Raw genomic sequence first — 26,358 nt, forward strand, 5'->3', positions numbered from 1 at the left:
ATTATTATTATTATTATTATTATTATAACAACTCTGTATGTAAACATGAAAGATAGGCGGTTTGTATTTGAATACTAAAAAACTAGTTGTATGAGAACCTCGGTAGTCGTGAAGTCTAGGAGTCAAGGACATTGTTCACTAGCTTCTGAATTTGGGTTGGGGGTCTAGGTTGAGTATTCGGGCTCGATCCAAACAATGTTAAAAGTTATAGGGCACTGGCCAAATATCCTCAAAACTGCTCGGTCCGGTTTTAGAATTGTCAACGACTTGGGCAGCTCGGCTTACAGCTCATTCACTATCGACCCAAACTTAGAAGCAAGCTGAGCCAACAGCTCAGCCAACGACTCGGCTAGAGCCCTCAGCTCAGTTGAACCGATCCGAGCAGATGGTTCATCCCTACCAAGACAGCTCGAGGCGATGGTTCACCCCAAGTGAGCCTGCTCGAGCCATCTTCTCACTTGAGCCAAGCCGAGCTGAGCTGGTTATGAAAAATTTATTGTGGTTTCGCTATCAAGACGGTACGAGATGCGGGCAGTGTCCCCTCTCGTCAGCAACAATAAAAGTATTCCATGTTACTGTTTAGCTTACATTTCTCATGGCTTTCGTTTTCCAGCGTAATCAAGCCATGATTTTAAGACGAGTTAAAACGAACGAATTATTTGTCAAACTCGACTGAACTCGAAACTCGACGCGAAAAACTGAATCGACTAAGAACTCGATTCGAGGTTATTACCTTTACTTGACTCGAAACTCAATTTGAATTCGAGTAGAGTAGAGTTTTAGCTTGACTCGTGTTCATCCCTATACGTTAGAACAAATGGTTTCTTATTATCACTCTGCTAAACTAATTATATAATAATAACAATATTGTTATGTAAAATTAAAAATACAGAATATAGAAAAACATTACACTAAAACTAATAAAATGAGAATACATGAATTGGGAGTGAATCAAAACTTAAAAGTAACTCTAAAATCGATACATGCTTTTTAAAGCTAGTTTCAAACTCTATAATCAACGGGACTCTAGGATAAGCAAACTGATCTGAAAGAACTCCAATATTTCATACCATCAGCAAACTATTTTCTAGTAATAAAGTAGGTCTACTCATCAGAACACAGTTCATTCATATTAACCCCTTACTATAAATCGTTAATTATGGCACCCTAGTTGTTGATAAATATTTTTCGCTCGGCAGTTCAGACTTTTTACTTTTTAATTCTGTCCACCATTATCCTCAGCTCTTAAAAAAAGTATTATTTCAAAGGTTCGAACGGTAAAATATTTTCGTTCTCCATCTTTATAAAAACAACACCAATCAAAGTAAAATAGACTACCAATATCATTGCACTCCTAGTTCACTCACTGAATGTATTGGTTTGGAGTTGTTAAAATCTCCAACAAAATCTTCCAGGTGCTTGCAATCAGTACATGTGATTTCCCTAAGGCTGTCCTCATCTTCCAAAAACAGCAAGTGGAACTACGAAGTTGGGAGCACATGGTATTTTCCTCCATACAGCTATAACCAATGCCCTCAATTTCCTTCGTGCAGTTCAAACCGATTTTCCTCCAAGCTGTTACAGAACAACAATTAGCCTAGTTGTCTACGTGTCGAACTGCTGAGCCAAAGGACGAGGGATCTAATCTTGGAGAAAGACATGAAAAATTTTATTACTTGCAGAATTATACATTTCACCTATAATAAAATGAGCATACAAACAGTTTGTATTTCCGTGGAAAAGTAAGAATATATTTCAAGTTAAACTTCTGAGCAGTGAATCAAAACGAATGGAGCTCATGGTTGTCCGAATACCTGACGGTTCGAACAAATCATACGACACGCCTTTAGTATGGAGTTAAAGAGCTTTCTGATACGTGTAAAGAAATCTCACTGACCTAAAATCCATAACGAAATAGGTCCTACCAGAAGCTTCAACATCACGTCTGCGTCACTTCGGTGAACGCTGTATGCAAACTAACTATATAAATTTCACTCACGTGATGTCTAGTCAATTGATCGTACTTGGTTTGTTAGCTAACTATATTGAAGGGATATAGACAAAAAATATGCAAAATCCATTTTTCAATTTTGTCAGGAAACAAAGAAAATGTGACGCCCTTATGTTTCAGAATTGTTGTACTTTTGGGTGAGAGAGGGTAGATTTCACTCATCTGCTGTAAGTAGTGACTACTGCTGTTAACCATTGGTTTCTTTAATTTTTCATTTACACATCCTATCCTCTTTCAAGTTCAGTTCCACATGTCATTCCATTTAGTTTCATATATTCTGATCGACTAAATACACATTCCTCAATCTCTTATAGTATGTCCAAATTAGCAAAACGGTTCTCTTACTTTCTTTCTAATAGTGATGATTTAGATTTCAAGATAGTTAATTTTAAATAAACATGCAACCAATTTGTTAATGACTACGAGCATTGAGTTCTCCCTCATTGTGTGTTAATATATATTCTTCAGTGTTTACATTCTAATAATAAATATTTATGCCAAACATATATAATTGCAGTATACGAAGGTTAATAGGGCAATAAAGCAGTTCAAGCCAATATCTTACTTCAATCTGTATCGTAGATTACAATTATCCTTAAAAGAAATTGAATATTCGGATTCAAAATTGATTTTATCTAGGTAGGATGGATAGGGATGCGCAAGAGACAAGATTTGAGGCCGTCTCATCTCGACAATATGCTGTAAAAGTGATGTCTCGACTCGAAAAATGTATATTTTTCTGTTGGGAGAGCTGTGTCTCGAGTCTAATTTTGTCAGGAAAGTTATCTTTCCACTTGACTCTGCGCATCCCTAATGATGGACAGTTTGAAGAGCCCAGTATTGCAAAGCTCGCGGGGTAATTAACTACACCACTACGCAACATCTGTTTCAGATAGAACCATTATTATACACTTCATTTCCTACTTAAATTCAATTATAGATAACACTGGTCTACATCAATTTTGCTGACTGGAGACTACACTGTTCTTTAATAATTCGAGTATGCTAAATCCAAAAATGAAATCCGTTTTTCTCTACCACGTCAGGTATTTTCACAAAATTAAATTGTACCTAATAATTCATGTATGCTTTAGAACCATTAATCGTAACGTAGTTCTACAAGATGTCACAAGATGGCAGCACATACACAGTTACGTTTAATTTTATTTTTACGAGTTATTACGTAAGAATTAAAGAATATATTATATAAAATATCGGTAATTCAGAGGATATTACGTATGTAAAGGGTTGAAATAAAGGAGCACTCGCAGCTGAATTTTTATGCAGGGTGACGAATTATGCTGCACTCTTTGTTTATGGATAACACGGCCAGTTAACAGATTGCGAAAGGTGTGCTAGAATTTTGTAAAAGTTTTGCAAACATTTACTGATCTGGTTATTTCTAATATTGGTGCACTCTATTGGTGTAGTGATATCTACAGGATTACAACTACTGTAGTGTAGACTACACACATTCTGATCAAGTTGGCAACCGTACCGAGTTAAATAACATGACATCTATTCGTAGAGAGTGCAAGAACGATCCGGATATATTTTGCTATATTTGTGGTTCTTTCACAACCCCGAAACAACGAACAAATATTTTGGAATTTATACGAAAAGTATATCATGCATATTTCGGAATTAAATTGGGCGAACAAGATAAACCATGGGCACCACATAAAGTATGCAGGACCTGTGTAGAAAATCTCAGACTATGGAGCAAGGGTCGAAGAACAAGCCTTAGTTTTGGAATCCCAATGGTGTGGCGAGAGCAGCAAAATCATGTAAATGACTGCTATTTCTGTATGGTAAATGTATCTGGTATGAGCAGGAAATCTAAACATACTATTCAGTATCCTGATCTTTACTCTACTAGAAGACCTGTTCCTCACAGTAGTGAAATTCCTATCCCTACATGCAGCACGTTTGCAAGTTCAGTGATGACGATTGCTCTGTCAACACAAATACAGAACGTAGTGACGAGGATTTTGTGGTGTCTAATGAATGCAATTCATGCAAACCCTTCACTCAATCAGAATTAAATGATTTAATTCGCGACCTTGCTCTACCAAAAGCATCAGCAGAATTGGTGGGTTCAAGATTGAAAGAAAGGAATATGTTGCACCAGGAACAACTATCGTATATCGGAACAGAGAGAAGCATCTATTACAATATTTTCAAAAAGATGAAGAACTTGTGTATTGTTCAGATGTAAAAAGACTAATTGAAGCTATGGGATGTGATTATGATGCAAATGAATGGAGAATCTTTATTGACTCTTCGAAGAGGAGTTTAAAGTGAGTATTGCTGCATAATGGCAATAAGTTGGCATCCATTCCTGTTGGTCACTCCACACATTTGAAGGAAAGCTACCAAACATTGAAAATGCTCCTTGAGAAGATAAATTATGAAAAAGATACATGGCTTGTGTGTGGGGACCTCAAGGTAATTTCAATGTTATTGGGCCAACAAGCAGGTTTTACGAAATATCCTTGCTTTATTTGTTTATGGGACAGCCGTGCAAGGAATGATCACTGGGTACGAAGATCGTGGCCTGCCAGAGTAGACTTTGAAGTGGGAGAGAAAAACATCCAGAGTGAACTGCTTATTGACCATAAGAAAGTGTTACTCCCTCCACTACACATAAAGCTGAGATTAATGAAATAGTATGTAAAAGCTTTGAATCAGGATGGTGCTTGCTTCAAATACATATGCTCGAAATTTCCTGCATTGACACAGGAAAAAGTGAAAGCTGGTATTTTTGACGGCCCCCAGATAAAGTTGCTAATGAAAGATAAAGAGTTCTTACAAACCATGAACCCCAGAGAAAGAGATGCATGGGATGCTTTTTTTTACAAACTTTCAAACAACATACTTTAATTACAAACTTTCTTGGAAACTTTAAAGCGGACGACTACGAGGAACTTGTTCACAATTTGTTGGCCACATTTCAGAAGTTAGGAGTAAATATGATTGTGAATCTTCACTTCCTACACAGCCATCTAGACTATTTTCCTTCCAATCTTGGTGCTCTTAGTGAAGAACAGGGTGAACGATTTCACCAGGATATCAAAACCATGGAGAACCGGTACCAGGAAAGGTGGAACGAAAACATGATGGCGGACTATCGCTGCTGCTTGCAGCGTGACGTTCCGGAGGCCACTTACACCAGAAAATCAAAGAAACGGAGATTTTTGTTTAAGTAGATAAGCACGGTGTGTTATTTAGATGTGTGCATTTATCAACTTGAAGTCGTAAATGAAATTTAAAAAATGTATCGGATTTGCTTAACTTTCTATCAAGTCTAAATTCATTATGACAAATAGGTTCGTAAAACCACTCCATACGTAATATTGTGGAACCATAAACATCATATTGCACATCAAATCGTATACCATATATTTAATGTAAGTTTCTTACTAAGATATATGGAACAAATAAGAAATTCTGTCAGTGTAAGTATCATCAGTTTGTGTAAAATTCTGACGTTATAGGCAAAAACTAACTACATCAGTGGAATCAGCGACCTCGATTTATTAAAAAACAAGTCAAATATCTCAGTCAGCAGAAAAAAAGTTTTCATATGTAGACCAGTGTAATTGTTTGTTATGTAGCAGCTGCTATTCATGCTATACAGTATAGAACAAGTACACATTCAATGTAAATAAATAAAAATATAAGATATTACAGATTACTGGCATTGCGATTAAATCCGATTTTAAGCAGTAGATATTTTCTAAATAATTGTTCAAATTGCTTTATAAGAATTCAGAGTATGAGGTACCCTAAGTTTTTGTAGTGCAAAAAAAATACAAGCATATATATATATATATATATATATATATATATATATATATATATATATATATATATAGGTGTATTTTATGGGACTTCCGGGCTTGATCCCCCACCGAAATTTTATGTCTATTCAAATAAAATATTGTGAAGTGAATGAAATATCTTGTAGAATGTTCACATTTCCAAGAATGAAGTTAGCAAAGAACCCCGAAATATATATATGGATAACTAGCAGCGTTCACCCCGCTTCGCTGCGGTCACCCCGGAACGCAATAAACTTTGTTACTTAGATAATTTTTACTTTTTCGCTTTCAAGTGATATGATAAAAACCATAGAAGATTGCACTAATGTTAACATTATATCGCCTGTCATTTATGTTAACCCGCCCCGCTTCGCTGCGGTCACCCCAACCCGCCCCGCTTCGCTGCGGTCACCCCGGAACGCAATAAACTTTGTTACTTAGATAATTTTTACTTTTTCGCTTTCAAGTGATTTATAGCGCCTGTCAGTTATGTTAACCCGCCGAGTCACAGGGTCATGCGGGTTGCATATAAATACGTTTATTTTTATACCTATGATGAACTAATAACAAAGGATTTGTACGTATGGACACCTGAATGGTCAATTATCTCAAGACACTGCTAATTGAAAATTAAAGTGATATGATAAAAACCATCTAGGGTCCACATCCTAACAACCCCCCAAAAATGAAAGAAATCGGTTCAGCCGTATTAGCGTGATGAGCGGACAAAGGATTTTTTCTACGTATTCACTCCTGATTGGTCAATTATCTCAAGACACTGGTAATTGAAAATTAAAGTGATATGATAAAAACCATCTAGGGTCCAAATCCTAACAACCCCCCAAAAATGAAAGAAATCGGTTCAGCCGTATTAGCGTGATGAGCGGACAAAGGATTTTGTGCGTTCTCTTTTATATATATAGATTTTCATTTTGGACGTGTGGTTTTAGGTATTCAACTGTGTTCACATTTCTCATTTTGAGCGTTTTCGTATATGAATTATGGACATGGCGGGCTAGTAAATGGGACAGGGATTTGAAAGTGACAGTTTGTCGGATAATGTGTTAGCAATCACTTCACAGTAGAATTTATATTTATAAAAAAGTTCTGATATATCTGGGAAAAAGAAAGAAAAACTTTCCGAACGGAGGCTCGAACCGTCGCCCTTCGTTTCAGAAATGTCAGTAGCTGTACTAAACCCGCTTGACACACAGACGCAACTTAACAGATTGTGTTATAATATTGATAATAAAATCGCTCCAGCACAGATTCCTACTTGGAGGTTTAAATATCCATTTTCTGTCGTTTTCAGCAATTTCTACTTAAGATAATTGTTGATTTTGCATATTGGAACTGTGCATGAGGTGTGCAATCAATATTAATCTCAAAAATAAGTAGTTTGATTTTGGTTTTACATTTTCACATCGCTCGGATGACAATACGGTTTGTAGCAAGTGTCTATATAAAGAACGGTGGAACATGCAATTCCCTTTGTATAGATCTGCGGGAATCGTGACGGATCTAGGCTCACTTTTTCGGACTTAGTTTATGAACGAGTTTCCAGCTTTTTGTGAACAGGTGTGTACATTTATTTCCAGCAACCTTGAACGACAGGGACACGAACACAGATACATCGAGGACATTTAATATTTCAAAGGCTCTCCCACCGGGGATCGAAACTGAGACCCCACCTACTGAACTATCTGATGGGTGGGTTTCCTGGTTCCTTCCCTAGGCAAGTAAGCTTGAGACTAGTCTTGGGAAGTAACGTAACGCAAGTAACGCGTTACTTATAAGTCGTTACTTTTTAAGTAACGTTTCCTAGTAACGCGTTACATTTTTCCAAAGTAACTGTAAGGGTAACGCGTTACAAATTTTTAAGTAACGTACCTAGTTTGCGTTGCTTTTTTCGCGTTACATTTCGCATGAGTAACTACAATATATGTTTATTTTTTGGAAGCAAATGTTTCTTTCCTTTAAGTGAATTTCTTAGAATTCAAACAATCGAGCATCAACTACGTATGTCAGGGACCGACAGTCACAGACACAAAAAGAAACAGATAAGTTCGTAGTGCCACTTGCTGTTTTTGGAAGATCAGGAAGATGACATGAAAAGTCTTCATTTGTTTCAATTTATAACCGAAGGGCACTATTAAGTACAGGACTAATTCTCTCTCTCTCCCTCTATTATGTTTCACAAATATTACATGTTTCGGACATTTTTGAATATTAGCTATGCTTTATGTCTGATATTTTGGTAGTAGTTTTTAGCAGACGGTTCTTCCAAATAAATCTTAACTAACGCAGTAGTAACCAATGATTTGTTTACTGATTTTCTCGAGTGGAAAGAACTTAGAATTTTGGCTAGCTCTTGGCAACTTAAAAATTGCGGCTCCCCTCCTGGGCCAGGGGTGGCCATTCCTCCAGCTGCTTGTAAAAGACAGGTATGTCTTCAGGTTTCGGTTTGGAGACGGAATTAACTGTAGCAAATGAAGTTTCGTCACTGCAATTCCATTATAAGACATTTTCTCCCTATGGATGTGCCTGTCTTTACAGGTATTTCTTTACCTTATATCAGTAACGAATTTACAAGAAACCCTTTTATATTAATTTCGGAATTGGGGGAAAGGAGTGGAATTTTTAAGGATATAAATAATTAAGAGTAGCTTCTTTTTTTCTAATAAGCTGCAGTATAATTCTCAAATAAATATGAATAACTTACCCGACATTCACATTTCAGTTACTATTTCCTTCCATTCTATATTTAAAACGTCTATTATGATGTTTTTTCTTACTTATTCCATATTGCTGGAACATTCCTAACTAGTTCTATTAATATCTCTTTCATAATCACGTTTAATAGTGCAGCAAAACCTCTGGAGTATAGACATATAGAATCATCTGCAGATGAAATTTTAAACAAATGAAGACTTCATTCCTTGCAGCGCTTCAAGAGAACCAAAGAGAACATGAGCCACAGCGATGCTTCCGCTGAACATCGATGTAAAAACAAACTCGGTTGTTTATCATCGCGACCACTGATTCACCCTCGCGGTCGACCTCTAGGTCGTATTGTAGCGTACATATTCCGCATGTGTATACCCATTTGAATCCATGTGTTTGTGCCACTATCGAGAGTGACACCTCGACCTCGATCGCAAGGTCTCTTTGGTATGTTTCTACTCTTGGGCCTTATTTTAACAACTTGTGCAAATGTCCGGAGGTTCCAGACCTCCTGGCTACGCCACTGCTTGGTAGCATGCATTCTTCCTAAAGATCATCAGTCTCTGTTCACTTCCACGTTCAGCCGTAATTTTATTTTTTAAGCCAAAGAGAATACATTAATTTTCCTTCGCATTTGGAATTCTTAAAAATAAAATTATGTTATAATTAAACTTGCGATTTTGCCATTTTCAATGCAAATTTATGTCCCTCCTTCGCAAAATAAATCTCATGGCGGCAACTTGCGTGTATGGTTCCCCTGTTCCAAATAGAAAAATTTAATTTGGATATTTTCTGCAAGACTTTCGCCGACATATAGAATTTCATATTCAGCATTTCTGTTCACTTGGTACTGAAATTAATAGAATTGGAAGTAATGGTTTTGTGTAAGTATAATTGTGCAGAACAGGCATGGATAAATGTTTTGTGCTGCTATATATATAGATTGTTAGGAAAGTTTATGGAGGTTTGGAAATTATTCTTCCCAGGCTGGGACAACAGTAATTAAGTAAGTGTCAGGGAAAGAAAAACTGGAGACGGGAAATTTCCTTAGCTTTACCCCTAACAAATAAACGTATTGTTAGTAGCATACGTACCGTGTCTGACGTATGACTGGCTATCGTTCAGTGTGGATGAGTGAGTAGAGTTGTTGTTTGGTAATCATAAGTTTCATCGTCCGAGTCCTGTTCAAGGCACTTCAATTTTTTCATTATTTGTTTCCCATATCTGAAGATGTTTCTCCCTCTCCATAATCATCTTATGCTCTCAACTGAGTTCTTCACTTGAACTCAACAATTGGTAGTGGGATGCTCTCAGGTTTGGGTGAGCTTTTACATGTCTACTTATAAAATCAAAATTTGCGACAAAATATGGACGCTATCCGATCATTTTGTCTCAAATTCCAAGTTTGCGCATGTGACTGTATCTGTCTTTCATCATATTTGCATCTCTCGTTCTCCAAGGTCATCAGCTATGACATAAGATGGCTTGGGAGCAAAAATAGGAACTACACGTTTAAGATTTATTTCATTTTGGAGAAATGATGCTGTAGACAGTAGTGGGAATTTCGCCCAAGTGTACGGGAATTCTTCCGCTCCTGGCGATTCCACCCGCCTTCCTTTACAGCTAATTAAGTTGCATATTTCCCGGCAAATGCTTCGGACTCAGTTGGTGGAGAACCTTAGACGTAAATTTTCATATGGCTGTACCATCCAGAAGTGTCTCTTACTGTACAAGGGTGGACAGGGACAAAATCCATAAATTTTGTCCGATTCCATTACAAGCAACAATAGTATTACATGGGTTTCCCTGTTTTCGCTTAATAGGAAAAGAAAATATTTATTTAAAAGAAGAAAGATACAAGAATTTTACTAATTATCTTTTGTAGATATTGAGTGTATATACTATTATGAAATGTTAACAAAAACAAAATGGAAAACAGGTGAACATACAGAAATAATATACTATATAAATGTGGCTACCTTCTTTTGCACGAGTGAAATTTTTAGAAACTACAGAAAATACTTGACTTACGTAGTTTGCGAGCGGTGACTGAAAAGGTTTAACCCTAACATAGAAAATGAGAATCTAAAATGGAAAAATTATATCTGTTTAAATAGCACAACTTTGGTATTAATGTGTATCAAGCTCTCGGTTCTAAGTAATTTCTTTTATCTTTCAGAGGCTTTTGAAGTGGGGTGAGATAGCAGAAGTTTCGAAATTTAAAAAATCTAGTACAGGTCAGTCATCAAGTTATCTCCAATTAAAAGTAATGTCATCGTCTGAGATCCACCGGGATATGGTCAATACCGTAGATGAATCTGCCTCTACATATGCCACCATCAAAATATAGGTGCAGCAACCCAAACGTGGTAGGCAGAGTGTTGAAAATGACTCGAGATCTTGGAGACCATCAGTTGCAACCACCACGAGAAATATTGGCCTGGTACTTGATATGATCATGAAAGATCTCCAATTGTCAACTCTACCTGTACAGATAGCAGACAGGCTGGGCATATCACAGGAAAGAGCAGATTATATTCTGAAGAATGAGCTTGGTTTATCTTTCTGCTCGATGGGTCCCATGTCTTCTCACTCCGAACAAAAACGTACCCGAAAGAAAGCAAAGGTAACCTCTCCGCTGGCCAAGTGATGTTTTGTTTTTTTTTATTCTCAAGGTCTGATATTCCTGCAAAGGGATCATATCATCACAGGACAGTACTATAGTGACCTTTTGAAAAAAAATCAAGAAATAAAAAGGCCACAAATTAAGCCCAGAGACGTTCTCTACCATCACGATAATGCTCCCAGCCACACATCAGCAGTTGCCATGGCTACTATTTACAAATGAGAATTTGAACTCGTTTGTCATCCATTCTATTCTCCAGATCCGGCCCCTCAGACTTCCACTTGTGCCCCAATCTAAAATCGGCTCTAGCAGGAGTATATTTTGCAGACGGTAATGACGTAATGACATCAATGGAGAAGTCTCTGTTGTCACAATCTAAGATACTTTTTTCTATTGGGGTCGGAACACTGCAGCACCGTTAGAGCAAGTGTGCTGTTGTCCAAGGGGATTATGTTGAAAAATAAAGGCATTTCCAAATCTGTATTTCTAATAATTCTCTCAAGGCTCAAAACTTTTGAGTCAACCCTCGTAAGACGTCATACTGTCAATTTAGTTATATATTCTTAAGTAGTGTTAACATTAAACTTTTATAATTGTTAATTTAAACTTTTAATTGTTAAACATACATATGCAAATTATTTAATTTTCAGGCGTCAACTAGAGTAAATTTTACAAATTTTGTTCTCTTTGCACAAGTATTTTATGCGATATGCGCACTGTATCCTTGTTTATGTAAATAAATACGTGTATTATTAGCATTAGTTTGCTTTAAGGTGTAGGCAGAAGAAAAACTGGTCTTCCAACTTTGATTCCAAACCTCCCTGTCCTTCTATGATAGAATTAAGACCAGACTTAGATCATTCTTTGCCCTCCCTTAATAAGTAACACAAACCTTAAAAAGGTATGTTATTCTTTAGAGCTTCATAGAAAGTAAATTCTGTAAGTTTTGTTTCATTCTGACAAATTTCATGCAGTATGGCCCCTGTCCCCTTTTGTATAGGTAAATAGATAAGTTTATTTTTATACATTTTAATCGTAATTCAAAATACTATGTATACTGCACGTTTGGCTCAAGTCCCTCTAATCTAGTCTAAAGAGCCGAAATCCTCACCAAAACCGATAGGCACCAATCGGAAGGTAGTGTCCAAAAGCGATACACCAAAATTTCATACTTCGTATTGTATGAAAACGAGATTTTTGTTGCAGAGACATGCACCAGTTTCAATAACGATTGTGTGTATTTTCGAGGCAATTTGCGTTGGTGGGGTCGCTAGTGTCTCAACTAGAAACAATAATATCTCACACTTCCGGCTGTAAATAGGTTGTGTCACCTACATGTGTGATATATCAAACTGTTATACATTTTTCACCGATTTTTAATATATAGAGTTTACTATATGTTAACCTAAGTTGATCTATACAATGAAGAAAATACCTAGCTTATTCTTGATGGTGAGGTCCTTAATGACGATTTTCTTAAAGATGATTCTGCAGATTTTCTTAGTGTTTCATAAATAGTCCTGGAAAACTCTGTGGGAGGTTCGATAATTTATTCTTGGTAGTGCGTTTTTGTTGGGCGAGTTTGTCAATAGCTTATCTCATAATAACAGTTGTTTTAATAACCTGTCAATATAACATGGCTAATGTATTCTAAACAAATCTACTACTTATATATTTTAGAGGTAAGTTTCTTCCAACTATTTTTTAAGTGCCTCGAGCGACTTTGTTCATATTTCCTAAACGAATATCTCCAGTAATAATTCAAATATATGACACAACTAATTTCTTATAAAAAAACACTCACAAGAGGTTGTTTAATTTTGGGCTGAGTTTTCTTACGTCAAAGTTTTTTTCATTTTTTTTTATTTCGAAAGAAAATTATTGATTCTAGAACATCTATGCCATGGAATGAATAATGTAGCTTCTCTGTAGCAAGAAACGCCCACCAAATCGAACTAAAATTTAGTATACGGATGCACACTAAGAGGTGCAGGTCTGAAAAGAGGCTAATTGATATAGGTTAACTGGACAGTTAATAAGACGCAAGAATATATAACTCGTACATAGGTGATGTCACTTACATGGTACATTCGCGAAGTGTCCCCTCGGGATTCATGTAAAATTGATTCAAATGCAAAATTCTCCGCGGTCTAATATGTATTGTACTAATTTGGCGGCCCATGTCGCTAATTGCACTTTGATTGGAGTCCATATATCCGACTTTCAATCATACAGTACTACAAAGCTCGGACACAAAATTGCTTTTAGTTTGTTTAGATCTAACTGGACATGAATGTGAGCATATGCAAAACAAATTCAATCAAGCACTGCTTCTCTGACACATGTTATCCACCAGACCGCCGTCTTGGATCCGTCATTACATTCAACTTTCGTTTTTTCGAATGAAAATAGATGCAAATGATACATCAAATTCATGTACAATTTTCTCAGAAATTCATTAGTGTAGTGAGCTTTACCATAGCTTGTACCGTTTGAAGGTATTGCATGTTAAATGTCAGGCATTTCACGGATATTGAACCAAATAAAAAGTTGTGCATGGCCTCGTGAGTATTTGTAATATTTTACATGATTTAGTATTTTAGTTAATGATAATAAATTAAACAAAATAATATAAATGTGCTTTGTGCTGCTTTCACGTCGTCCTGGTATCAATGCAACAACTGAGGGTGCGGCCATACAATCCTAACCCTCTTTGCAAATAAATTAGTGAGAAAGAAACATATCTCGAAATATTGAATGTTGCTTTGTCTTTATCCCGAAGGCTTAACTAGATCTTATTAGCTACGACCAATATTCCTATTTTCTGCGAAATTGTTTTTGAAAGAGACTACGGCAACACATATCTATGTTTAAATACACTTTCGTTAACCACAATGTACCTTCACAGAGTTACAATTCTGGCTGTGGTTATTTTCTTATACCGTCCTTTAAAACAATATTTATAAAAGATCGGCATATTAACAAAAATGTGGTCATGATTAGAGATATCTCTATAAGCCTATTACATGATTTGTAAGCTTACAAAATAGTAACTGTAAATATATTCCCAGTATTTCAGCATAAAGCATTCATTCATAATAACGTACTTTTCTCTCTCACAATAGTGGTCTTCATTGGAAACATATACTCATGTAACTTCTTGAAAATATGTCACAAATTTTTATCAGCATAACATACATCATAAATTTTGATTTTATTGCCCAATTCTTTCCAAGTCTTTTCCTGGTTTCTCAACTTTGTGTCTTAATTGTCCCTCCTCATGCTAACAAACTGCGCATAAGCTAGTTCTGAATGTACTGGTAAAAGCGTTTGCCGTGAGAAAGAAGAATAATCTCAGGAATCTGTCTATACAGTACACCGCGTGCGTGAGTATTGTTTGTTAACCAAATAAAGGTATCAAATCGAAACAAATACTTTAATTTCATTAATTGAATGAAATACATCATTAATAGTATGTGGTTGACGTTCAGTAATTTTTCTTAAATTTTCCACCATATTGAAGAAATCAGAGAGGTTGACACGCGCTGCTTTACTCATTGTCTATATGTCTTCATTGCTCCACCATCATCACAAAAACCTCGTTCACGTCTCATCCTTCGTTACGGCTGCGTCTAGACTAGTGTAAAACAATGGAAAAGGCATTCCTCTATTTGCAATGTATCCAACCTTAAAAATTATTGCTGTCTTATTTTATAGTATCCAATGAAACGGTCAATAAAGTCATATCACACACTACATTTTTGCTATTGTCTTCAGTATAGTATTTAAAAAAATGCATTTTTGTTAGAATTATAAACTATTTCGAGTTAAGAAGAATCCTCAGCATGTATATATTAGCTCTTCAATTCATGATTTACAATCTTCCCAATATACCATGATTTCGGATGATCAAAAATCCCCTGATGGTCTAAATAGTGTCTGCGGCTTATAAGACATTTCGTAAATATCAGAAATCCACTTTTAGTGCACATGCATGTGTCGTTCAACTTGTGGCAGGCTCAGTGCTGTTTAAACTATATCCAATATCAATAGCTAAATCTAATATTATGCCCTTACAGCAACGTATATATCTAAAAAAAACTTTATTTTATCAATGATTTATCCGAAAATACTATAACACTAAGGATAGACAAATCAAACGACGCTGATGTGCAAAACTACTTAATCTTTTCCAGTTCTAAACAATGAACAACAGGGGATACAAAGAGGTCTTAACTATTTTCAAATATCTAGGATTGCTACTAGCTCTAAAATGGAACCAGCCGATTCTCCAATATTTACTTAAATACATTTTTCTTTAATGTCCATTTACTTCAGTTTCAAATCTCTTGTAAACTCAAATAGTAAACATATGTCTTTTAATAGTGGCCCACCAAATTGAGAAATTATTAACCAGAGGTAAATATAACCTTTTTTAATGTGTAAGTATTCAGTTAAAAGTATATTATTTTCTCATAAACGTTATCATTTCTTTGATGATAATTATAAAATATGGAGTACTAAATAAAGTATAATAATAACGATGAAATGTATACGATAAATAATTAAATCATATAAATAAAAATATTATAAATATAAATGGAGACTGGTTATTCGATTTACTAATAACTTCATAATTTCATGTTTCCATTTTATTTCTAATAAGTGATGAAATATGAGTTTTGTTCAGAAAGAAACTGAACTTTCATAATAGTGCGTCAGCTGTTTAAGAGATCGCAGCTCGACTACTACGCTCACCTAGCGGCAGGTTTAGACAAGAAACTACTGTTTACTGTGTTTCGCTCTGACAATTAGTTGCCGAGATAAAGCCCCTGAAGTGAGCAGGTGCTCAAGCTGGTCAGGGATTAGTGAAGAAATAAGTACGAAGGAGCTTGAAGAAGAACGTCTGAGTATGAAATTTTGCTACAAACTGTGGAAACCTTTTACAGAGACATTTTATTTGCTTTGCCAAGCATAAGGAGAGGATTGTATGAGTCGAACACAGTACTATGAATGATTTAGGCGTTTTTAGCATGGCAGAATATGGGTCAGTGACGATCTCAAGACCGAATGACCCTACACATTAAAAGATGATGACCATGTGAGGAGAGTTTGTGCTCTGATTCGTGCGAATCGTCGTTAACGGTTCGAGAAGTTGCTCACGAAGTGGGCATGAACGTAAAATCATGCTATCAAATTTTATTTTAAAATTTCAGATGCGTAGTTTAGTGCAAAATTCGTTCTTCGTTTATTGACTAAAATCAAAACGAGACGCGTGTAGAATTCAGCCAACAACTGCCAATGAACATGAGAACTTTCTTAAGACAGTCATAACAAGCTATGGGGCAAATTTAGGGCTATGATTTTGAAACGAAGGTGCAGTTGTTGCAGATGTTGGACAAAGGATCACATTTACCAAGAAAGCACACATGTATCGATCAAAGATCGAGGTGATGTTGGTTGTGTTTTTGAATGGAAAAAAACATTTTATATCAGGAAGTTGTACAGCGAGGTCTGATGGTAAACAAGGTAGTCTACCAGGGAATTTTAACGCGTTTGGGGAATGATCTGTACAGGTAGGATCCTGAATTATGAGAAAATCAGACTTGGATGTTGACTCATGACAATGAGCTGGCTAAGGCGTAGCTTCTTGTCGATAGTAAACTAGCAAAACTCACCTTCCTGTTGTGCCCTTGACCCCTAACCCTAGGCGACTTTATCCTTTTTCCTGAAACTTGAAACTATGTTAAAGGGGCGTCGTTTTGAAAACATAGAAGGCATTCTGGCCAATCTGACAAGAGACTTCGTGCCATCCCAGGAATTACATTTCTGAAGGCTTTTCAAAAATGGAAGAAACGTTTTGAATTGTGTTTTTTCAGTGGAAGGGAACAGTTCGAGAGGACAGTGCTTAAAATGTACAATGAAAAATAAATATGGTATATCATAAGTTCGGTTTCTTTTTAAACACACTTCATATGGGATGTAAGTGAATACTACTTCATGTCATAAACTAGTTCTTATCATTATGTACACTATATTGAATATTACATCTATATTTAATTCACAGGGATACCTAATCAAGAACAACGGGTTCCGTTAATTATTGGCGGAACGCGAACACCAGCTAGAATATTTAATGGTGACCTGTCATTCACGTATCAAACCGTTATGGATAATGATGGATTCATTGCAATATATATATCAAAGACTCAGGATATTACTACCTCCGATATGTATGTTATTGTTCTCAGGCATGGTAAACTCCACTGTCAATGGACGAGCTACCTTCAAGCAAGTTACATCGCTGAGTGTACGACGAATAGCAAGGGTTTTGACGTATTGTTACACGATGGAAAGAAAAGAAAGTGCAGATTACTTACAAGTGCTACAGTAAGTAATTATGAAGCTTTTGCTAGCATATGAAATGCATCATTTGATAATTTTTCTATGAAATAAAATTAATTGATTTCCCATGGGTATTAACTTTCTTATATATATATTTTACTGGTTTATAACATAACACAATGACCAGCTATTCGAGCGCAATTTTATATAGAAACAAGTGAGTATTATTTTACATTTAAATATATTAATTCAAGGTCCACGCAAGTTGGAATCGTATTTATATTTCTATTTAATTTGGATTCCAGTTTTAAAATAATTGTTTAAATTTGTTGTGTGTGTGTCTAAAAAAGGTCTAACTAATAATATTATGCACTACAAGTAGCTATAACCCATTAAATTAGAAACTATAAATTTTTTAACTTTTAGATTCGAAAATGTAAGCACAAATTGCAGCGCGACATTATACTTATTTTAAGCGTGTTACAGGGCGATTAAATATTACAGGAAGAACAAAACAACTCACTTTCAGTCGTAGTATGTATTAGCAGAAATATGATTTACAAGGAGAGAAAAGTGTAGCTTCCAGCGCACAGTGGAGCGAAAGCACCGAATTCTGGGCAAAAAGTAGAAATGCGCAATATGAAGCAGAAAATTGTAAGAAACCCAATTAGTTCGGTGTTTGAGGTGCCTACAATAACGTATTCACTATGTAGAAGAAATATTTGGACATAAAATAAATTTACAAGCAAACAACAAAAAAATAGTTTCTGGGTAGGATGCACCAACATGCACTATATGGACATGCCTTTGAAAGTGTAAAAGAAGATCCGTGAACATAAATGTTCATATTACTTCGACATTATTTCATATAGAGAATTTTACATCAGAAAAGGAAATATTCCTTATATTCGCGCTTAAATTATGTAACAGATTATATGATTAGCATAAACTCACGCGTGGTTAATTTACTTTGCTTTGACAATTTACGATTGGCTTACATTCTTGAGCATGAAAGGGAAAAGTGTAATTACCCAATTTACAACTGAAGAATAATAAAAGTTGAAAGAATTCTTGCTTCTCAAAATTATTTCAAAGTTCTTGCGGATTCGTTATGGCAATCAAAATGCAAGGACGCTTCAATTAATAAAACTTACCTGATCAAAAGTTCTCGATATGAATATATTGTGTTGGTTTTTGGTTAACTTCCCTTTCAGCAGCGAGGCTATATAAGACAGGACCTAGTGATTAACGTGGAATCTGAACTACATGAGTTCCCACTGGGAATTGAACCCGGGTGTTCCGCGCCAAAGGCGTGTAAGCTAAAATGTCGAGGATCAGTATTTTACAATATATTGATGACTATATACTAGAGACATTTATCAAGGTTATTACCATCATGGGTTAAACACCTATAGCAAATAAGTGGCGTTATAAATCTCTCGAAGTAAATAAAACTACATGGTAATATTAGATTATATGACTAGCAAAAGGAAGATGGATCTCACTGCAATGGAAATAGGCTGGCAGAATTTAGAAAAACTATAAAAGAATATGTAATATCACAATTTGGTAGGGTAAGAGCATATGGAACCTCTCCTCACTATTGATATCTGCAAATCTGGGCACCAGATGCGTCAACAGAGGTTGGCAAGGACAATTTAATAGACTCGATTACTTTTATCAACGAACGTAAAGTTAATGATGCAAGTAAGTGGAAAAAGGAAGATGTAGTCGTTGCCCCCATAAAACTATCACGGAATTTGGGCACTCTTTGTTATAGCAGCTGAAATGATCAAACAAGAAATACTTACTATTTCATTATTACTTAGAACTGTATGTAAATAAAAATACATAATATCAAATACCATAATTTAGTATTCAAGCGATAGCTAGCAAAATGGCCATATCACCAATTCGATCGATTGCATACTTCCATTATGGTGTATTTACGGAGTTAATTGTGACTGATGTAAGCTATGTGAATGTAGTGTAATGATTTAAATTAACAGAAGGAAGCAAACCGTGGTGTTACTTCATATTTTATTAATTTAGACGTTTTTAAACTAACAACTAACAAAACTCAACATGGAAATAAAACGTCGTTTATATCAACGAGTGCATAGCAAAGTGATTGTCATGTATTTTCTTAATATCATGTCACTGAATATGGAGATCAACTTTGGCAAGCTTAATGAACTTTAGGTGAAAATTTGAAACAATAAGAGGGGATATATAGATGTTAAAATTGTAATGTGAATCTAGTGTTTGATCTTCCGTTTATAGGGCCGACGGGGATATCCATCTTGCAGAACTAGTTCTATATATTAGTTATGTTTTGAGATATAATTAATTGCGCAATAGCGATGTAGGGTTTGTGTTTCTATTTGTTGGCAGAAAATTTGCGTTAATCTTCAATCTAAGAATTTTTACAAGTCTGGGAACCATATAACTTTTGAACTGCTATATTATAGTGCGAAGTATTCGTTGCCATCTTCCGTGTTTGGACAAGCCTTGCTGATGCCTCAGTAGTGTCATGCACCGTAGTTTACAGAGTTTATCAAGAAATAAACCGTTGGTAACACTTAAATGCTTTATTTATCATTCGGTTCGACTAATACAAGGATGAAATGAAAATCCTGCTCTAAGTTTCAGCAGATCTTGAGTACAAAGGACGAGATTATAAAATTGTTAACAGACGACAGTGTTAAGAATGAAATTATGGTTTTGGAAGCCTCACAATCTGTCTGTGTAGTTTGTGGAGTGATGTAATAAAGGAACACTTAGCAAAGAAAACGGCGGTTAGGAACGAAACAAATGTGTGTATGAGTGCAAATTTAGTAATAGAACAATCCATATGAACCCTTAAACCTCAGTGATTCCCATGAGAATAGTATGTCTGAATTTCGTAATAACGTATGTGAATCGAGGGTACAAAGAATCACTCAACCATTGAAAAAACACAGCCATAAAAACAATGATTGTATCGAATGGTACAAGGGTCAAAATGGTGTAAATAATAGATCTAAAGGAAATGTACAAAGTAAGACTTTTGTGGTGGCACATAGCCATAGTCACTTAATTACAAAGACACTTATTGATAAAGGGTTGGAATATTATATCATTGGGCATTGTAAAGCCAGATGCAGATCAAAATAACATACTGCAACATTTATCCACAACTTTGAAAAACTTGACGTTGAAAGATACTGTTGTTATTTTCGAAGGTACAAATGATGTGGTGTAAAACGAAGCAGAAGATAGGTTTCAATACATTGCACAATACTTTACTTCATACAAAACTTACAAATGTTATAGTGAGTACTGTTCCCTACTGTTATGACTGCTGTGAATGAAGAAAAGCGCAAAATCAGTAGTAAAATAATGAAGATATGTAAACCTCTTAACAATGTTAAGGTGTTAGCCATCAGTGCCATCCGTCGCAAATATCATACTAGGTAAGCCTTGATTTTAATGTAAGAAGTAAAAATTATTTGTTGTAACATATAGCTTGATTTATTTTGCGGCAAATCTGTATCAAGCCCTAGTCCAGCACAAAATTTAGAAAATATGCAGTTAGAAGGAGAAAAGTTACTAATTTCCAACCTTGGAGAAAACAATGATGATTTTTAGTACAAGGAGCGAATGTGTCGAGAGTAAATTAACTGCAGTGAGTCCAATTGATGAGAGTAAAACATCAATTAGAAACCTTACGATTTTCTTTCTCTTCTAATCATGATGATACCTCCCAAAGCGCTACTAGAAAAACAACAATAACGAATTAACTGTACTTCATCATCACGTACGAGGTTTAGGAAATAAAATAGATTTTCCTAGAGTCATTTTTGTTGGAGAACTCCAGCAGTTAAACTACTGTGTATAACAGAGCACTGTCTAGATACTAGAGCCAAAAATTATGTCGATGTAGAAGACTATAGAATAGTGATTAACTTTTAGCGTTCATTTGCAAAGTGTGACGGTGTTTGAATAGTAACATGCAAAGACGCCCAGGTTAAGGAAATAAACATAACAAATTTTGTCCCGGAAATATATATAGAAGCGGTAACAGTATATTTACATGCATTTAGAATTTGCGTTTTGGGGTTATATGGATCGACGTCTGAAGATGTAAACATTTTCTACACCAAATTAGACACATTACTTACATACCTAAAGAAAGCGTAATTATGTGGTGATATAAATGTAGACTGGCTAACAGATTCAAAAGAACAAGAATTTTAGGAATGATCCATAGAAGTGGATCAAAAGAATGCGACGTTTGTCAAGAATTTTAGGAATAATGCAAATAACGCATCAAACGATCTTGGCCAATAATTAGTTTTTGGATCAGGGGCCACACAATTTTTGACGGGCCCCTAAATTATATTTTCGTATGTTTTACGAAATAAGTACATCATATTAAGTGACAGCTTAGATTTGGCTATGCTATATGCAGTTCTCCAGTTAAAAGATGTACAAGAAAAATTTTGATTGAAATGTATTCGACTTTTTGATGAATTTGTGGATCAGGAACCACAAAAGTATTGAACGGACACTAAATCGAGTTTTCATAATTTTTTATGGAATAAGTACATCACATTGATTTCAGTGATAGTTTGGGTTAGGCTACACTGTGTGTAGTTCTCCAGATATAAGGCCTACAAGAAAAATTTTCCTTGAAAAATATTGGAACTTTAGATCCAAAACTGAGCTTGAATTGATTTTAAGCACTTTTAACCTAACTGCAATCATAAATACTCCCACGCGCCAAGAAACGTAGAAAATTGGAAATATGCAATCCAAGTTTCAAGACTCGGTTATTAAGACTATGACGCAATATCCTTCTATATTGATATGGAAGAGATCGGAAAACCATCAAACGAATCGTATACTTTAATCAACAAACGAGATTTCAGTGACAACAATCTAAATAATTTTCTTCAATTGTTATGTGAAAAAGCCTGGTCCTTACTGAATTTATAATTTGTACAGTAAATGCAAAATATAATATTTTCATTTCAAAGTTTGAATTGGGATATGAAAATGAAATGAAATCTTTGAGTTTTACATCCCAAGGTTATGTCGGTTAGGCTAAAGGAGACAGTGATTAAGGTAAATGAATGAAATGGTGGAATGAAGAAGGTGGGAGGAAACGGGAGAACCCTGAGAAAGCCCACGAGCACGGTATTTGTCCACCACAAAGTCCACACGGCGCGAGCGAGGATCGAAGCACGGACCCCAAGTACCTGACGTGAACGCTCCACCACAGACCCAACGCGCCCCCCTAAATAGAGATATGAACCTTATTCATTCCATAACAAAATTAAAAATGTTTAACAAGGCAGAAAAAAGCCGTAGATTACCAATGGTATTATCATAAGTAGCAGAACCATAAAGGAACTACACATCAAGTGTAGAAAGACAAATTATAAAGATATTTACAAAAAGTATAAGAAAACATACAGAAGGGTAATACGCCAAAGCAAACAAAACTACTGAGATTCACTGATAATTAAGTCACAAAATAAAAATTAACCGACATGAAAAATATTAAATCAGAAGACTGACAGACATGAACAAAATCAGGAAAACAAAATTACACAAAGACAATTCAAACGAAATTTTAAATAAATTAGGATTGCGGATCATTTCAATGCGCATTTCAGTTCGGCTGAAAAAAAAAAAACGAAAAACTTCCGAATCAGACATCTTTCTCAAAACATAGCCCACAAAAATATGACCTTAAATTCTATGCTACTGACACCAGTTACTTCAAAGGAAGTAGGATCTGTTATTTAAAATTAAACAATAATATTTCCCCTGATATTGACAAAACCCTACACTTGTATTTAAAAAGACAGCGAAAATAGTAGCTTCCAGCTTGCCTGTGTCATCAATGCATCTTTTAAAAATCTTACATTTCTAACGAAATCAAAACCATCAATCGTAAAACCATTACACAAAATAGGAGCAGGGGTAAAGTGGAAAATTACAGATCAATTTCCCTTATTTCAATGTTCCCTAAGATATTTGAAAATATTTTCCTTTCTTCGTTACATCAACCTTTTAAATGTAATATTATATACTCATCTCGAAACGGTTTTTAAAAAGAAATCAACTCAAACTGCTATCTACGATTTGATTATTACGTCAAACACGCCATGGATACAAAATGTTATCCTTTCTTTATCTTCTGTGACTTGAATAAACCACTAGATTGCATGGACCACAAGAGTTTATTAAATTAGTTGTAGAGATACGGTATCAGTATCCTGGATAGAATCCTATCTCTCGGACAGAATACAAATTATAGAAATATTCCACTTAAAGAACAGTCGAAATACATCAGTAAGCACAAATCAAAACCTGAATATGTCAACGTAGATGTTCAAGGAAGATCTATTTTAGGACCTATACGACGGGAGGCTGGAATGTTCATGAAACCACCAAGAAGAGACCTACCTGGAAGAACCATTTTAATACAATATTCAACGTATTCTCCCCGAAGCTCAATACACTTTTCACAACGATGTTGCAATATTTCTAACTCTTGCAAATAGAAGGTCTTGTCCTGTTGTGCAAACTAGCCCTCCACCTCCGCAATGAGTGACTCATCGCATGGAAAACTTTTGCCTTTGAGATGTTTTATGAAATGTGGGAAGAGGTTACAGACTGTGGAGGCCAGATCAGGTGAGTAGGGTCAATGAGGTACACGTGAAATTCAGATCCACCACCAATTGCACCAAGACATTTATGAGTCTTGTGGGAGGGTGCATTGTCCTGGAGAAACTGAACACCACTACTCACTTTTCCCCGACGTTTTTTCTTCAGAGCCTTCTTCAGCTCAATCAAACAGTTGGAATAAACCCCAGCATTGATGGTTTCACCCTTTTTGAGATATTTGATAAGAATGACACATTACATTTCCCTAACTCCGATGCAAGCGCCTTCGATCACAGCTGATCTTTGGCTTCGGAACTTCTTCGGTCAAGGAGATAGACTGTGGCACCACTCCATGGATTGTTGTTTATTCTCTGAATCGTAGTAGTACAGACATGTTTCATCTTCTGTCACCAGACTGCGTAAGAACTCACCAGGATTTCGAAACTTTTGCAAAATTTCCTGTGACATCTGGTCCCGTGTTCTATTCTTATCAGCACTCAAACGTTTTGAGATCCATTTGACACTGACTTTCTGCATATCCAAATATTATGCTATTATGACACCCACACGCTCACGCGATATCCCCACACACGCAGCAATGTTTTTGATCGATATGCGCCCATCCTTCATGATTATATCATCTGTCATGCACTTTGTGGACTTTCCGTGGTCACTGCACTTAACGGCCTGTCTAAGCGAGATTCATCTTCAGTCTCACGATGACCAGTCTTAAAATGCCTCATATACGTCGCTACTGTTGTATATCCAAGAGTGTGTTCCTCCAAAGTATTTTGCAAAGTTTTATGAATTTCGATGAGGTGCTGCCGGATGGTTTCTGCACTCACACTCAATTATAGTCCCAGTTCCTCACGTGTCTGGCCACTGTTCTCAATTTTTGCCTTAAGATCTTCATTTTTTATATGTTTTGGTTTTCCGTCACGTGATGCGTCTCCGAGTGTTTCCTCGCCATCTATAAACCTATTAAATCACTGCTGCTATTAATCACTGCCGCATAGTCACTGCTGTTATTAAATCTGTCGTCGTAAGACTCTCAGTCTTGCATGTGAATGGTTCATACAAGCCGGCACAATCGTTGGACGTAAAACTTAAATATTTCATTTCATTTCGTTCATACTATTGCTTTCAGGATAAACGATGTATGTTCTAAGCGCATTGCGGTAGAGTTCTGAGTGTTTGAGATCTCGCATATTCCTTGTTAGTGGGAAATAATCTCCCGAATTCATTCAGGTACCTCTAAGTATTTTATTACTCACAAACGCAATCCCAGGTTTCATATTGCTTCAGAATATTTCTGACTAAAAGCTCGTTTCACCTTCAAGTGTACAAGAGAAGCTCTAAAAGACAAATATGTTTCAAGTGGTAGAGTTTGTGTTAAAGCACCGTTAGAACTATCCAAGCATCAGTTTCAGATTTCTTTCGCTAGAACAAAAAGAAACCCACTTGAATATTAACATTCTCATATTACAAATCATGTTTCCAGAAAGTTTTATGGTCATGTTTGGTTTCTTCTAAATTAGGAGATATTGTACTATGTCATCAACTTGATTCCAAGGATTTTAAAATTACATGTAAAACAATAAGATCAGGTACAAAAACCAGCGTTACCTACTGCTATACAAAGAAACAGATGTTAGATGAGTGTATATTAGGAATATGATATTAAAAGAAGTTAGACATTTTGTAACATCTAAACCATTGCACATTTGTAGATTTGATGTTCCTACTTACAGAGATACCTTGACGAATAGGATAACATAAATGCATAATTTAACCAAGTTTTCATTTCTAAATAATATTTAACAAATGTTACTCCTTAACAACGAATCGTTAATTCGAGAATGCAATACCATTTTAACAACTTATACAAAGCATCTTTCACCAAAAATTTCTCGACAAAAAGAACAGATGTTATTTTGCAATTTGCATTACATAGCGTAGTAAACCGGTTTTGCTGTATCTTAAGTGTAGTTATCTTTTAACTTGCAATTTATGCTTCACATTATTATATGGTTCATTAAGATGTATTAAAATATGTTTATTTTTCCCTCATAACTAATGTTTCTAACTACGAGTAATATTTTGTCTTCATTTTATATCAATACTCTTGGATAATTGCATTCTTACAAATAGTTTCATAACTTAATAAC

At 35.5% G+C, this 26,358-nt stretch overlaps 1 protein-coding gene across 4 annotated transcripts in view; it reads left to right on the forward strand.

Moving 5' to 3' along the window:
• LOC145669707 (uncharacterized) overlaps window positions 1-26,358 on the forward strand; it is a 925,722-nt gene that overhangs the window by 699,258 nt on the left and 200,106 nt on the right. For all 4 annotated transcript variants that reach the window (XM_081738014.1, XM_081738011.1, XM_081738010.1 and 1 more), the window contains one exon: window positions 17,253-17,575. In XM_081738014.1, the coding sequence (XP_081594140.1) occupies window positions 17,253-17,575 (323 nt within the window). The remainder of the gene's footprint in view (window positions 1-17,252; window positions 17,576-26,358) is intronic.

This window comes from Thermobia domestica, chromosome 14 (assembly GCF_964235325.1).
Source record: "Thermobia domestica chromosome 14, izTheDome1.hap1.1, whole genome shotgun sequence".
NCBI classification, from domain to species: Eukaryota; Metazoa; Arthropoda; class Insecta; order Zygentoma; family Lepismatidae; genus Thermobia; species Thermobia domestica.